This window comes from Canis aureus, chromosome 9 (genome assembly GCF_053574225.1).
Source record: "Canis aureus isolate CA01 chromosome 9, VMU_Caureus_v.1.0, whole genome shotgun sequence".
NCBI lineage: Eukaryota > Metazoa > Chordata > Mammalia > Carnivora > Canidae > Canis > Canis aureus.
In genome coordinates this window covers 34,783,172-34,800,043 of record NC_135619.1, presented here as the reverse complement: position 1 = coordinate 34,800,043, position 16,872 = coordinate 34,783,172, and the positions used below count along the sequence as shown (strand labels likewise).

Sequence of the window (16,872 nt, the reverse complement as noted above, 5' to 3'; positions counted from 1 at the left end):
TTGCCACGATATCAGGATAACTGAGATAATTTAAGGTAAGTAAGTAAAGCTCTAAAATATATTTTAACTTTATTAGATGTTTTCAAAATGCCTAAAAGACCTCACAACTTCCTTCAACAAAACTCCAAGTACCAAAAAAGGTACATCAGTTCATCCAAGGGCATAGCTCAACACTTGTGACCTGAAGAGTTCACATATCAAATAGAATTAGGTGCCATTTGAAATTACATTAAATTGCTTATCTAAGGAACCATGTAAAACAATAAAAACGATTACCACTTCCCAAACTGAATCAAAATTATTACTTACACTTTTAATAGTTCTTCATGTGGGGGAAAAGATGATGCCTATTAAAAAAGTTAAATGTTTTTTCAAAAAAAAGTTTTCTACATGACTATAAACAATTAAGCTCTTCTCATATATAAATTAACAAAGGTAAAAATACTATATATTCTGTATGCCTACCACCAAGTAATTTTAATAAAAATATGTATAAGTTCATAAAATGTACTAAGCACTAAATCAAATCTTCACTGTCACTACATACATAAACTCTTCATTTAACAAGTATTTATCAAATTTCCTACTATGTGTAAGGCACTGAGCTAATGCCTGAAATCTTCCAACTGTACAATTCTTATTTGACTATATTAAGACTCCAGAAGTAAAAAAAAAAAAAAAAAAAAAAAAAGACCGTAAATGAAGTCAAAAGAAAAATTAAGAAAAATTTGCACGTAAACAGAAATTTCACATAATACGTATATACACAGACCTTCACATAAAGTATTTACATTCTTTAATGACTATAATCTTCCAAACTGAACTATTATACTATAATCTTCTCGTTGAGAAGGACACATTCTTTGCCCCCTCACAATACTCTAGTTTACGTCCATCAGAGGGGGAAAAATAAATTTTTTTTTGTAATATCTTAAAAAATTTTTTTTTCAATTTTATTTTTACCAAGCAGAATGATACCTTGAAAAAATATTTAAATAGTGACCAACTATTACTCATAACATTGCACAATTCCTAGCTTCTCTCCAAATACTAATTTGGGTGGGGGGGGGGGGAGCAGAAAAAGAACTGGAATATAGATAGTAATATTATTTGCATACACCTTATAAATTATAGATTATTTTATCTTGGATGTAGCATAGCAAACAGCATAAAAATTACTTTTTTTTTCCCATGACATCTGCTAAATACTTATAAATAAAACAAGATAGTCTCAGTAAAAAGGCAAAATAGTTAAGAATATTTATAGACAGTCATGGTTTATATAACTTTTTACCACATAAATGAAAGGCAAGCTACCTAATAGTACCTACCTGTTGGTAGTTATATTGCTTAAGCTGCTCGATTTCAGATTTGAACAACTTGTTTTCATTCTGTACTTCCTATTTAAAACAAAAATTAAACATGAATACCTGCACAGAGATTATTTTCCATATAAACTTTTGAAACCTTCCATACAAGCCAGGAAATTTCTAAAAGAGTAGTTTTTTTTTAAGTGACAATTTTAAAAGTAGTAAGTTCTACATTAAAAAACAGTATGAAATTAGAATAAATAATTCAGTATCAATCTGGGAATGAGTATGTCTCAATGGAAAAAAAACAGGATCCAGAAACAGATCCAAATACCTATAAGAATTTAGTACAAAGTGACGTTTAGGGATCCCTGGGTGGCGCAGCGGTTTAGCGCCTGCCTTTGGCCCAGGGCGTGATCCTGGAGACCCGGGATCGAATCCCACGTCAGGCTCCCGGTGCATGGAGCCTGCTTCTCCCTCTGCCTATGTCTCTGCCTCTCTCTCTCACTGTGTGCCTATCATAAATAAATAAAATAAATTTAAAAAAAAAAAAAAAGTGACGTTTAAAGGTCAATAGGGCAAGTTCTAGTGACATTTTGGGCTGGATATTTCTCTGATAACAGGACAGTCCTGTGTACTCTAGCATGTTTAGCAGTATCAATAGCCTCCATCCACTATATGCAGTAGCACTCCTCCACCTGCTGTGACTATCTCCAGACAGTGTCCCATGAAGAACAGAACCAGTAAAGTAATAATGGATTCTTTAATAATGTGGCTAGACTTTTTTTTCCTTCAAGGTTGAAATGTTATTCTAACTTATTCAAATAAATTACATATGAATAAGATCTCAAAAAAGTAAGTTTTAATAAACACTGAAATGTGAAAATATTTTTATGATCATAGAGTAAGAGAAATCTTTCATTCTAAGACTGCTCAGAAAATTACTTATATTTGAGTACATAAAAGTTTTAAACTTCCAGAAGTAAGGAGAAAAACACAAATGAAATAAAAAGAAAAGCTTAAGAAAATGAATCACTTCTCATATGACAGAAGGTTAATTTTTTTATGTAAAAAAAAAAAGTTATAAACTGGTAAGAATAAGTCAACCCAGAAGAAAAATGCGGAAAAAATTAAAGGCCATTTAATAGACAAATGAAGTACTTCTCTCATAATCAAGTGTAAATTAAAACAACCCAACCATCTTTCAAGCATAATATCAAATGTTTTCATCTTTGTCAGTCTGGGAGAGGAGGAAAAGGAAATGGCCCTCTGTTGGTGTAAATTTATTAAAAATACTTTTGGAAAGTGATTTAGCATTATCTAACAATATTAAAAATGAATCCACTTGGGAGAGAAAGAGAATGTAACAGAACCAACACTTGGACTATGAAATGTGAGCAAGAGTGGTTGGAGACAATGCGGCCATCTAAATTTGCTATCATTTCAAATCAATGTTCTCTAAGTACTTTCAAAATTAACAACATGGAGATGAAGAGATAAAGAATTTTCAATTTTAACTACCTCTTTTCAAAAAGAAATTGCATAAACCTTTGACCCAAAATGTCACTTCCCAGATTTTTAAATACAGATATACTAGGAAAAGTATTGAAAATGAACAGAGAAGGATATTTGTTATAGTAACAGGAAGCACAAGGTTAAATAATCTAGGCATCTGTAAGCCAGGATTCGTTCTATAAATGATGACAGATGATACAACAGAATACCATGAAGACAGAAATGTGCTTATGTGGAATGATGTCAAAAACATTAATAATTGAGGGAGAAAATCCAAATAAAAACATGTGTATGGCTAAATACAGTGTGTTTAAAACAAGTACACATATACATATTTTATGCATTGGCACTTTCTCAAAAGATACACAAATATTTGATAGTTTCCTGAAGAATGAGACCCAGCATGACTGGGAGGCAAGTTTCTATTTTCTTTTGTGGTAGTTAAAATTGTTTAAAATATGCAAAGACAATAATTAACAATAATTAATTATAACTAAATATATTCACCTGTAACAGCTTTATATTGCTAGAAAGATCATTCTCCTTCTCTTTTAGTATAGTTTCTATTCTCTTCATTTCATTTTCCTTTTCTTTCAACCTAGAATTTTTATAAAGACCTTATATTTAGTTACATATAAAAAAGGACAACCAGATTTCAATAGCATCCCTAAGAAAAAAAAAGACAGCAAAAACAATGCCTCACAACTCCTTCTTTCCATACTACACCAACTTATAAATTTGTTTTAAAAGACATTATTTCCAGAATCACTCAACTCAAAGTACATCATAAAACTGCTACAGTTTATTTCATAGTTAACATTCCTTAAGCAAAAAAAAAAAAAAAAAAAAAAAAAAACCTTCCTTAAGCAAGAATGGCTTTACCTAGGAAGAAAACTTTAAAAATTTTAAAAATGAAGCCATTAATTGGTTGACCCTGGAACTTAAAATATGCCCAAGCCTTTGTGAAATGATTCTACATATAATTTAATCTGGTTTTCCCTTACCCATAATACATTTTAGTCTTACTCTATCTAGCTCAAGTGAATCCCAACTGGCCTTGTCATCCTAAGCAACAGACTTCTAGTATAAACACATTATTTTAATAGTGTTAAGTGTTATTTTCTCAGGGCGAGAACCCATTTTAGCCATTCAGTATTTCTGTGCCAGAGGGCAAACAGGTTCTCAAATATCTGCTGAACTGAAAGTTATTTTTATCCCACCTTAAAATGTAGTAAGAATTTCAAGATGTTTATAGATCTACATGAAAAATGACAATAGACCACACATGAAGAATAGGATTAAAAATTTCTGGGGAGGGGGATTCCTGGGTGGCTCAGTGGTTTAGCGCCTGCCTTAGGCCCAGGGTGAGATCCTGGAGTCCCGGGACTGAGTCCCACATCCGGCTCCCCTGCATGGAGCCTCCTTCTCCCTCTGCCTGTGTCTCTGCCTCTCTCTCTCTGTGTCTCTCATGAATAAATAAATAAAAACTTAAAAAAAAAAAAAAGTTCGGGGGAAAACCCCAGCAAAACTTAAATACATATTGCTAAGTGAAAGATGCCATTCTGAAAGCCTGCATTCTATAGCATCTCAACTATATGACATTCTGGAAAAGGCAAAATTATGGAAACGGTAATTACAGAGATCAGTGGTAGCCAGAGACTTGGGGGGGGGGGGAGGGTGGAAGAAGGAAGGGATGAATAGGTAGAGCCAGGAGATTTTTTTAGGGCAGTGAAACTATTTTGTATGATACTGTAATGATGGATACATATCATTATACATTCCTCAAAACCCACAGAAGTCTCTGGGAAACAAACTAGGGGTGGGGGAAGGGGAGGTGGGCGGGCGGGGGTGGGGGCAACTGGGTGACGGGCACTGAGGGGGGCACTTGATGGGATGAGCACTGGGTGCTATATTATATGTTGGCAAATTGAACACCAATAAAAAATAAATTTACAAATAAAAAAAAAACCCACAGAAGAGTGAACCCTAATGGGAACTATGGACTTTTAGTTAATAACACTATCTCGACGCTGCTTCATCAACTATAACAAATGTACACACTAATGCAAGATATAACAAGAGAAACAGGGGCGGGGTGGAGGAAAATAGGAACTCTGTACTTTTCTCCCAATTTTTTGTAAACTTAAAATTGATCCATCCACAAATTCTATTGATTTTTTTTTTAAAGAAAAATGTGATGCAGAAATACAGCTAAAATCACATACTTTAATGAGTTATATACTACAAATGGGCCGGAATGTGTCCCCAAGCTTTCTATTAGCAAATGAAACAAAAAATACCTTGACAGTTACACAATGTCCCCATGATAAACAATTAGCTATACAAATGAGAATTTTAGTGTCAAGAACAGAGACATCTCCTTTGTCTTCATAAAGACAATGACCTAATATCCTCAATATCTTACTTTTAAAGACACAGTTTCAAAGAGCCACTTCTTAAACATCCATAAAGACTGATGGCAGCACAGCAAAGTAAAATCTCTTAAAAGTAATTTTATAGCATGCCAAAAAAATGAAGTCCAAATATCCTTCTCACCACTGTGGACTCATTTAAGATAAGAAAACAGACTTTTTAAGACAAAAATTTCCTAGGATGAACATCTATAAAGATGGATACCTCCTATGCTGATCAGATTCAATGTTTTTACTCTTCAGCACAGTAACTGATATGACGATATTAGTCTCCTCAAGCAAGTTAGCTTTTTTAGAAAGATTCAATAATCATCAAGATCATAACTAAGATTATCTCTTGGATGATGGGTTTGAAGGGCTTGGAAAGGATTAAGTCTCCGGGTATCTAAAAGCACAGAAAGAGCCTCTGTTTTATAAAATCCAGAGACTTACTAGTTTATTTGCCTCTGGACTATCAATTCCTAATTTAACAAGAAATGACTGAGAAGAAACTCATCATGATATTCAAGTACATTTTAGAAAATAATGAGAAGTCCCTCTTTAAAATGCAGGTGAAAATTATACTTACACAGTCTCAAGTTCTTCCAATCGTGATGCAGAACATGCCTAAGAAACAGATTTACATTTTTAATTCTAATATCAAAAAGATCAGGTAGTCATCAATGAAATAAAAACATTAACTATATGTTAAAATTAGGCCATTTATAAAACAAAGACAGAATGAACTTTATTTAACGAATTTTTTAACTGTAATCCTTTACTTAAAGGATTACAGATTAACATACCAAATAAACATAGATACTTATGTGAGTTTAAGAGTCAATCTCAAAAAGTAAGGACGAGAAATGCTTTTAGGCTCAGGCTGACAAATCAAGGCAGGAAAACTTACAAAGATAAAATTTAACTTATTTTATCAACAACTGCTCAACCATGATACGGTAATTTTTATGGCAAGTAAACTCAGAGAACATAGTTATTTCCTAGCACAGTAAAAAAAAGATTCCTCATCTTTTATGTAATACGTTTGGTAATGTTTATACTATACCTCTTTCAAGTTATGCTGTGCTACCTCCTGAATATGAGTTTTTAAAGATTCATTTTCTTCTTGAAGATCCTGAAAAAGAACTGGTATGAATTGAACTGATACTCAAGTATAAAAAAGTTGTTTACTTTTGTTTTTAATTTCTCACCTGTAACCATTTCCCTCGACTAGCCAGGTCTTTCTCCTTCTCTTCTAAAACAGTCTTCATGGTATTCATCTGTTCCTCTTTTCCTTTTAATCTGACAATAAGGTAATAAGAACTATCAGTGAAAATGTTACACAACTACACAAACCAAAATTATTGAAGACTGGAAAAGTAGACTTTAAGCTGTATTTACAGCCCAAACTAAAATATATAAACTAAAATATACATAAAATAAATTAAAATATATTTTAAGTATAAAGGCCTACAAGATTTTGCAGATAATAAATTAAGAAGTATGGGACAACTGGAGCGCTTGGGTGGCTCAGTCGGTTAAATGTCTGCATTTAGCTCAGGTTATGATCCCAGGGTCCTGGTACTAAGGCCCATGTCAGGCTCCCAGCTCAGAAGGGAGTCTGCTTCTCTCTCATCTTCTGCCCCTCCCCCTGTTCCTCTCCTGCTCACATGTTTTTCTCTCCTGTGCTCTTTCTCTCAAAGAAAATCTTAAAAAAAAAAAAAAAAAAGAGTAGAGAACAATTAATGAAAAAAGTTCATGAATCACTGAAGATCCAAATACTAAATAAATTAGGGTAAGCCCTACTCTCACCCATATCCTATTTAAATCAATACCAGCAAATTTAGTTCATTACTACTGGTTTGGCTATAAAATATATAGCCAGTTTCACAATGACCATCAAAATGGACAAAGAGCAACATCTCTGTCTGAGGTCATATTCAGATTTTAAATTATGAAAAATAAGACTTTCCACTCTATCCCCATTCTCAGTCAAAAAGCCTTTTAAGTGAAATTCTAATGAAAAACTTAAAACCATGATAACTTTGAGATAGATTTTCATATTCCTAAAAATGCTACTTGAAATTAAATAAAAAGCAGCTATAATTTTCATTATAACTATATTTGATTTGTATTTGATTTGTACATACTTGTATTTAACTTGTGGAAAAGACATATTAAAAGGAAATAAGAGAAATGGTACTACTTACAAGTTCTGAAGTTCCTGAATTTGAGAAGTAATAGATAACTGAAATATAAAGAAAAAAAGCAGAAAAAAAGCAATTTATAATCCTTTCAATTTACTGTAAGCTTTAGGATAAGCTTTAAAATGCATTCAAATTACCAACACCCTAGTTGAATTTGCCAAAATGAGATGTGTTTGGATTTTGCCTTCTCTTGATTTCAATGACAGTTACAAAATAAAAATAATACGTCTAAATAATGTGATAATTTCTAAAGTTGTGAAAATTAGAGTATTAACTGTACATTTACCTCTCTACTATGTCAGAGCTCTTCTTCTTTCCAGGCTTCAAAGCCACCTACTCAACAGTACTCAACATTATCCTTTCCTCATCACACACAGTAATTCCAACAGCACTTTTTATCCCCCATATGTCGTCTCATAGTCCCTTCAGATTTTGGCTTAGATGTCTGATCCTTAAGAGACTTTCCTAATCTCTCAATCTATACTAGAGAACCGTGATTTTTTTCATCATAATCTGTTTCATTCACATATTATCTTAAATCACTAACCCAGTGCTTTCACAAGTAGAAGAAACTCAGGAAATACTGTTGAATAACTCTGTTGGATAAATGGCTGAATCATCAATTCCATGCACTCTCACTGTTTTTTCAATGAAGCCTTATCAGATTAAATTCACCAAAACCTATCTATGTCCAACAATGCCAGCTACCTCTGAAATCCCACAACGAAGTTTGTACTTGTTCTATAAGCAAAGGTTGAGCAATACATATTCTATAACAAAATATTTTAATCCATGCAATAAAAAATAAAGGTTAAAGAAAGATTTACCAAACTGTTGTGTGTTCAAGTTGGCAAACTAAAACAAAACATTAATACACAAAACTTTCTAGAAAAGAATCTTTAAAAGTTAAAAAATATATTGATTAAAATATCAAGAACATTTTCTCAAATCAAGCAAAAATAATTAAATAAAAAGCACATAACCCAAAATACTTACAGCACACTAAAAGTTTTTTTTTTTTTTTTCAAGTGACAAGAAAAAAATCAAACAGCTCATAAATACACATACACTAACAAATCTGTCATGCTATGGCTCTGGGATTTTTACCTGTTGAGCCTTTTCAAGCTGGATATTTCCTATTTCTTCTTTTAGAGCCTCTATTTCCTGTTTCAAATCCTTGACAATGACAAAACAGACAAGATTGGACAATGGAAACACAGAAATTGACATAAAATGCAATGTACAGACAAACACGTGAAATTAAATGATATTCACTAAAGTTGATACACACACACACACACACACACACACACACGCACGCACAGTTTTCTCTCTCCCAATACCTGAATAGTTTTCTCCTTATTAGCAACTTTGAGAACTTCTGCTTCCAGAAGCTCTTCCACAGACTTGATCTTTCCATCCTTTTCATGGATCCTTAGATGAAGAAATGCAGTATTTTAAACTTTAATAGAAATCATCAAGATCCACCAATACATAAAAAAAATAGCACCAACAAGGGTCATCCAAAACAACTCTTCCCATTTTAAGTAAAACAGCAACATATCTTGCAGATAAGGGGAAAAAATACTTAAAAGTCTTCCTAAATGAGGCATGCCTGGGTGGCTCAGTCGGTTAAGCGTACAACTCTTGATTTTTGGCTCAGGTCATGATCTCAAGGTGCTGAGATCAAGCCCAGCATTGGGCTCAGCACTAAGTGTGAAGCCTGATAAAGATTCTTACTCTCCCTCGCCCTCCCCTTGTCCTCTCTCTAAAAAAAAGGAGGAAAATAAAAAGAAGTATTCCTAAATGAGAATTAACCAGTAAATACCAGATGGCTAAAGCCTATGCACACAGTATGCACAACAATACTGGCTTCCAGAGTTCTGAAAGCAGTGGCAGAACCTATACAAAATTATGGGATCAAATTTTTCAGAGATCAAGAGAATACATGATCTCTATATCCAGTATAACCTGGTTTTCTTTTTTAACAATTCTTACTGCAAAAACAGAAAATTAACAATTTGATGCCATAAGTTAAGAAAATAAATGGAATTATAGAAATAGATGTTTTAGCAATCATACTGCACTAGGAAAGCACAGCTAAATTTCCTTAATCCATCAGTGAAAAATTCTAGAGTGAAGGCTTAAACTAACACATATATCAGGCTAAATTGCACAAATCATGATTTATAAGCACTAAGAAAATGGACCAAAAAAGAATGACGAATTTTAAAATGTCACTTACACTTTCTTAAGTTCCTCAACTAGAGATGCAAAAGAAACCTGGAAATAAGAAGGTATCCTACTTAGTAATTTGCTCAAAATATAAAAGAATTCAGAAATAGAATAGTATATTACACCCTTAAATTTTCCACTATACCAAAATCCAAAGGAAAACAGTAAACTCAGGAATTGATTCTTTCTAGATTTTTTTAAATGTCATATTATGAAAATGAAAAGCATTCTGAAAGTAAGTAGCTTTAAGTCTACTTATGATAAGTGTAGGCCAAAAGAAAAATCAATAGATACACGTCATAACTAACTTAATAATTCTAACCAGGTAAGAAAAAAATACAAGTTGGAAACTGCCTTATTTCAGATAACTTCTTCTACTGCTATTTAGAGCCTTTACATTTGTACACTCAAAACCTTTTATCATCGCATTAAGCAGCAATGATATCCCATCTAGAGTACTCTATCCGGTGCATGGCATAGTCAGCATTCAATAAATTGCAGCTTCTTATTCAAGTCACTAATCATTCACAGATTAATATTATGATTGACAAATCCCACATCGGTGAAAGGAGGAAAAAACAACAGACTTGCTCTATTTGAACATAACAAGTTTGTGTAGTTGCAGGATCTACATTACCTGATCATTTTGCTTAGCCTTTAAGTCTTGAACTTCTTTCGTCAGAGATGAATTTTCTGTTCTTATTGCCTTTTTCAAAGATACAAAAGCACAACATACTTTCACTTTCTAAAAAGTTACCTAACTTCAAAATATCCTACCTTCTCATTTTTTTTAGCTGCTTCTCCCCCTCTCTGGAAGGCCCAGACATCTCCTTGTCACACCTGTCTACAATTCTACAACTTCTAGAGATAGTCAAATGAATTTTAATTCATTTATCCCCAACAAGTATTTCCACTTATGTTTCCACAACCTCAAGAACACACAGTATACCACTGTCAAGTCATTTCTTCCCCTAACTCAAACTTATGAAGTCTGTTAGTTATCATTCGGTTATACTTTGGGCATAGGTGAAGGTAGGGAAGCATATATTACTAACCATAAAAACGGTATTTCATTAAGAAGTAAATGCTATAATCAACTATGCATTTTTTATTCCTAATAAAATGTTAAATTTAATGGGAAAAAGAGATCATATATTCATAAAATGTGGATAATATTAAGTTTTAAAAGCTGTGGGGAAAAATCTTACATTACAATAAATCCCCTTCAGGATTTTTACTGACTAACCCACAAAGAAAACAAATGCACAAAATGTTTTACATTCAGTTCCTCCTCTTTTGTGGCCACTTGAATAAGTCCAGTTTCAAGTAATTCTTCCACAGTCTTCAATTTTTCATCTTTTTCTTGAATGCTGAAATCATAAATTTAAAACATATTAACTATTTTTCAAGGTAAATGCTATCACTGCTAAATATTGCATATCAATCAACTCCTGTGTCTTTCTTAGGAAATGAATTCTAGGAAGATATCTGAAGGTCTTTGATCATTGTCTAAAGGTAGTTCTTTACCAGTAAGTAAAATGTGTTCAAGTAATTTATGCTTACATGCTAGCCTAAACAAAGTCAATACCATACATAACACTACTAACCAAATGAGATCCCAAATCAAACCAGCTAACAGCATACCACCCTCTTCCATTATGAAGTGCAAAGAGTAATTTAAGAATCTAGATTAATATAGTTAATAATTCTGTTACCTTGAATTTGGTAGAAATGAGTCATTAAAATATAAAAAGAAAAATTTAAACTCTTACCATTTTTCCATTTGTTCCACAACATCTTTATTAGGCTAAAATAAAAATCACCCAAAAAAAGAAAAAAGTTTAAAAATAGAATTGTATGAAAATTGTTTAGTTTTAATTAGATCCAAAATTTAGAAGGCAATCTACACTTAAAGACTGCTAATAATTAAAGAATTAATTCAGAAAACACAAGACAGAAGATAAGCAGCTACACAAACACCACATAAAAAGATGAAATGTAATATAAGCTAGTAAAATGAATTAGTACCTTATGAATAATTTAATTACTATAAAAAAAAACCTTAAGAAGAAGAGAATTTGCCTTAATTCTTCTACATCAATTCAATTCTTAAAAAAAAAAAAAAAAAAATCCAAGGCTCTAAAGCCTTGAAGACCAGGAAGGAGGCTTTGTTCTTTCTTCTAATAAACTGACTTTTTTACTTTTAAAAAACTAACATTTACAAAGGCAAGTGAAAAAAATCTTGTATACAAATCAATTTTTAACATGTAGATATTATGTGACTACCACCTAAACCAATACACGGAAGTTTTAAAATTGATTAAAAACTGCAGGAGCCACACATGAAATATATTCTCCTTGTAAAGCATTAAAACATGACGTAAGCTGATCCCCACTTTAACCACTTCCCTTCTAGCATCTCCTTAAAAACACAAAAGTCTCCACTGCTATAATTTATTTTGTCCAGAAGAGGGGCTTTCCCCCTTAGCATTCCCAAGCCTCCAGGCAGCTAAGCAGCCTATTAAAACAGGCTTGGGGTCTTCTTTGATTATTTTTTTCTGCCCATCCCATTCTCTACCTGTACTCTCCTAATCTTGTTTCTTACTTTTCCCCCAATTTTATTATAACCATTTTTCACAAATACTATTGTTTCCATTGCCAAACCCAAGTCCTAAGACTTCATTTCTTACATATTTCTAAAACTGACTCCCTTTTTTTTTTTTCAATGTCTTCATTCATCTCAAACATCACAATACCAAACAATTCTTCTCCCTGCCTGTTGCCTATAAGGAATATTTTGTGAGGGGTATATGAAGAACTTCCCAATGGGAAAAATTTCTGTCACTGAAAGGAGATATGAGCTATCAAAAATACATGGTCAGGTTTATAAACTATGAAAATAAATAATTCAGTAAGTCTATAAATCTTTCATCAAGATGGGTTTTTGCCCATCTTTATTTCTGATGAATGCCATCTCACATAAGATTTAACAGGGGCATTTGGGTGGCTCAGTTGGTAAGCATTAGACTGGATTTCAGCTGAGGTCATGATCTCAGGGTGGTACGATCCAGCCTTGCATCAAGGTTCATACTGGGTATGGAGCCTACTTGGGATTCTTCCTCTCCTTCTCCTTCTCCTTCTCCCTCTCCCTCTCCCACTCCCCCCTACCCTGCTAGCATGCATACTCTCTCTTAAAAAAAAAATTAACAAAAAATTTATAACTATGTATGGTGATGGATGTTAACTATCAACCAGACATTATTGTGATCATTTCACATTATATAGACATAAATCATTGTGTTGTACACTTGAAACAATGTTTTATGTCAATTACATTTCATTAAAAAAAAAAAACACACATTAAGTCCAAGTTATTTCCACCTTAATCATTCATTGCATTATACCTTTAGTTCTACGTATTTCTCCCCCACACAAATTCAAATACCTCATTGTTATTAGAGTGATCTAAAATGCTAGACAAAACACTCATCCTTGCATTACCCTTAAGGGATTTACCAATATGCTAGATCAAGCTCATGGTCCATACAGCATACAAAGTCCTTACTTCGTGATTGACCCTAGCCAATCCTTCTCTACGCCTTACTTTGCATGCTTTGCATTTCTACAACATGCCAATAAACTCTGATTACACCAGTCTAACCACACTGCCATGACTTTTAACACTGTATTCCCCCAGCCTAGCTTTCCCCTTAGCTGTTGGACAAATTCATGGTCATTTTTCAAAGTCAAGTTTAGCAGGCCCTTCTATGCAGTGCCTCTTCACCCTCGCTGCAGAATTCATTATCTCTTCCTCTAACTCTGTAGCAGAGTTCAAGAATTTTATTCATCATACTTTTCTGTGGTACACATCTATCTCCACACTAAAAGTCATACTCTTGAGGGCAGGAACCAAGTCCTATCTATCTCTGTAGCTTCAGCATATAGCACAATGTCTAGTATATACTTAATTCATAAGCACGTAATGAAATTAATTTCCTTTAACAAGGTTCCAGTTTAACATGTATTCTTGGTCATCAGCTTACCAAATATTCAATTGTAGAAAAGTGACCAACTTAGCATCTATCCAATCCTTTTCCTTTATACATTATTGGCCTAACCCAATCCAATTTTGTTCTCCCTAGATGTTTTTCCAAAACTACACTTTATACAATAAATTCTTTTGCAATAAAATACAACCAGGCAACAGGGCAAAGAGAAAAAATTTCTTACTCCAACAGTTTTTACTTAATAATCTTGATCAGTGAATCTTAGAAATCTATATTTGAATAATACAAACACTCCTCCTCCTTTGCTAAAAAGAGCTTTAAAAAAAAAAAAAAAAAAGGAGGGGATCCCTGGGTGGCGCAGCGGTTTGGCACCTGCCTTTGGCCCAGGGTGCGATCCTGGAGACCCGGGATCGAATCCCACGGGCTCCCAGTGCATGGAGCTTCTCCCTCTGCCTATGTCTCTGCCTCTCTCTCTGTGTGACTATCATAAATAAATAAAAATTAAAAAAAAAAAAGGATAACTCAGAACCCTGCCTCATCAGAAATTTTAATTTATTCTGAATAAATGAGATCCTAGTAACTGATTTATTTGCACCATCTATCCACAGGCCTATATCCAAATGGGGCCTTCCCTTCATTAGTGTAGAAACAAACAGGTTACCTTACCTGGTATTTGCTGTCTTTCTGCTTCCTACACCTGAAGAAACAACAGCTTGGCACCATTACTGGTTTCTGTTTTAATAGGCTCAATCTTTTCCTCCCAGATAAAAATCCATGGAGCAAAAGGACTGAATTTTTCTTTACATAACTAAACTGTTCATCTTTCAACTGTCACTTGGAATCCTAACTGCTGGATAGGAAGGGTTTAAAGAAAGGTGGAAATTGGGCAGCCCTGGTGGCACAGCAGTTTAGCGCCGCCTGCAGCCCGGGGTGTGATCCTGGAGACCCGGGATCAAGTCCCACATCAGGCTCCCTGCATGGAGCCTGCTTCTCCCTCTGCCTGTGTCTCTGCCTCTCTCTCTCTCTTTCTTTCTCTCTCTCTCTCATGAATAAATAAAATAAAATAATTTTTTTAAAAAGGCGGAAATCAAAGAAATTAAGATTATACTAATCTTTATCTTTTCTTTCACTAAAAATGATCAAAGAAGAAGCCAAATTTATGGCACTTTATGCAGCTACTAAAATTTTAAATGCTGTCAGCTAAACTATAACCAGAGACTGTAAAATACATCCAGACTTCAGAGTTAAAAAATTGAGGGGAAAATTCTTACAGTTGATAAAATATATCTCTTATAAGCTATACCACAACAAAGGGAAATAAAAATAAGATTTAAGAATAAGACTTAAATATTTTAGGATTACAGCGGCATGAAGTCATGTTCCTGCACAGCACTAAATATCATCAATTTACATTATCTCCTCCACTGCCTTTTGTTTGCAAGAGTAAAGCATATACAAAGTAATGAAGATTATGCGAGGCACTTACGATCATATTCAAGAGGGGGAGGAGAATAAGTAGATTATTTCTTAAAAAAGTAAACAGATGTTAAATAACTTCTATAGTATTTGGTACAGCTACTTATATCAATACCTGCACAATGTGAATTAAAGAAAGCAAGCATGCATCTGTGAAAAAAGTACTATCATTTGCAATAACTTACATTTCAGCTTCCACTACAAGTCTCCAAATTTAATACTATTAGAGAAATATTCAAAGCTTCTATTTTAATGTGTCATCCAGTATCAAGAGTTTTCAGAACATCTTTACACACTGGATTTTGAAGAAGAGTTGTGTAAGAGAAAAGTCTGAAGGCAACTCTCAGGAACAGCCACAGAACAGACATTGCCAGGGGCTCTAGTTTATGGAGCCATGCTTATTCAAGCTGCTATAGTTTTGATAGCTTGCTATAAATATAGACAAAGTATGATAGCAGTAGGAGGTAGAGAGATGAAAAATATTCTAAGGGAAGGAATTAAGGTTTAAGAAGATGCCTGCCAAGCACTAGCCTATGCACCATACAAAAACTTCTCCATTTAAATCTAACAAGCTTATGATGTAAATAAAATCTCATCATTAGGGCAGCCCCAGTGGCTCAGCGGTTTAGTGCCGCCTTCAGCCCAGGGCCTGATCCTGGAGACCAGGGATCGAGTCCCATGTCCCTGCTTCTCCCTCTGCCTGTGTCTCTGCCTCTCTCTCTCTCTCTATACCTCTTATGGGTAAATTAAAAAAAAAAAATCTCATCGTTAAAGACTTGGAAGGAAAGGTCTCAGAAAGGTTAAGCAGTTTGATCAACATCATTCTGCTTTTAAGTGCTGTAGCAGGTTTCAAATCTCTTTTTAAGAAACGATGCTGCCTTAGAGGAAAAGCTCCAAAAGTGTAAAGACTTTTATCTTGAGAGCCAAATATATCAAAATGACTTAAATGCTTCTAATGTCTTTTATTGCATTTTTTAAGTGCTTATAAACAAGAGATTAGCATTAGTTTCCCCTCAGGGAAAAAAAATATTTTCCTTAATTCAGGTACTTGATAAGCACAAGATGAATAGAAATGCAATGCAAAGATATATCCATACTTAGCAAAACTCCTCAAAAGGAATGAGTTGGTTAATATTTAAGAAGAACTAGATCTTGTTAATATTAGATATTTCTACCTTATAATTCATAAAAAGCCTTACCTGCTCAGAAACAAGAATCTGTAGCTTCTGAACTTCTAATTGCAATGCTTTGTTCTGGTCATTTAGAATCTGGAAAAAGATAAAAGAATCTCCAATTTACTGCTTTATTAAGAAAAGATAACAAAGTAATCATTTTAATAAGTTAAAAAAAAAATCAACCCTCCCTTACCCCCAAACTCAAAACCCCTATTATTCCTTCAAGTATTCTTAAAGTGACAAGTGAATTATGTATTGACATAAGAATGCAAATCTCATGTGGTTTCATTTTCAATGAATTTCCAAAATACAGATATGCAGTACTAGCTATAAGCTACAAGTATGATGATCTTGTGCCAACGGATTCTGGGAAATCCTGCTTTCATAAGCAAATATTTACAAGTTTCCTATTAAATAAAAGCAAAAAGTAAAAGAATGCAAATCTCATGCACATGAAGAGATGGACCCCAGCAATAAGACTGCTTTCCAATACTCAAGCTAAGTGGCCATGACCAGAAACTAGCACTGCATTGACA

At 33.6% G+C, this 16,872-nt stretch overlaps 1 protein-coding gene across 9 annotated transcripts in view; it reads right to left on the bottom strand.

The window, feature by feature from the left end:
- The window catches only part of KTN1 (kinectin 1), a 111,883-nt gene that overhangs the window by 24,454 nt on the left and 70,557 nt on the right, over nucleotides 1-16,872 (bottom strand). For all 9 annotated transcript variants that reach the window (XM_077909397.1, XM_077909392.1, XM_077909394.1 and 6 more), the window contains exons 18-31: nucleotides 16,361-16,429; nucleotides 11,451-11,485; nucleotides 10,958-11,048; nucleotides 10,316-10,384; nucleotides 9,689-9,726; nucleotides 8,787-8,877; nucleotides 8,551-8,619; nucleotides 7,447-7,484; nucleotides 6,448-6,538; nucleotides 6,303-6,371; nucleotides 5,826-5,863; nucleotides 3,333-3,423; nucleotides 1,332-1,400; nucleotides 310-347 (exon numbers count right to left, since the gene is read on the bottom strand). In XM_077909397.1, coding sequence (XP_077765523.1) covers nucleotides 310-347; nucleotides 1,332-1,400; nucleotides 3,333-3,423; nucleotides 5,826-5,863; nucleotides 6,303-6,371; nucleotides 6,448-6,538; nucleotides 7,447-7,484; nucleotides 8,551-8,619; nucleotides 8,787-8,877; nucleotides 9,689-9,726; nucleotides 10,316-10,384; nucleotides 10,958-11,048; nucleotides 11,451-11,485; nucleotides 16,361-16,429 — 896 coding nt within the window. The remainder of the gene's footprint in view (nucleotides 1-309; nucleotides 348-1,331; nucleotides 1,401-3,332; nucleotides 3,424-5,825; nucleotides 5,864-6,302; nucleotides 6,372-6,447; nucleotides 6,539-7,446; nucleotides 7,485-8,550; nucleotides 8,620-8,786; nucleotides 8,878-9,688; nucleotides 9,727-10,315; nucleotides 10,385-10,957; nucleotides 11,049-11,450; nucleotides 11,486-16,360; nucleotides 16,430-16,872) is intronic.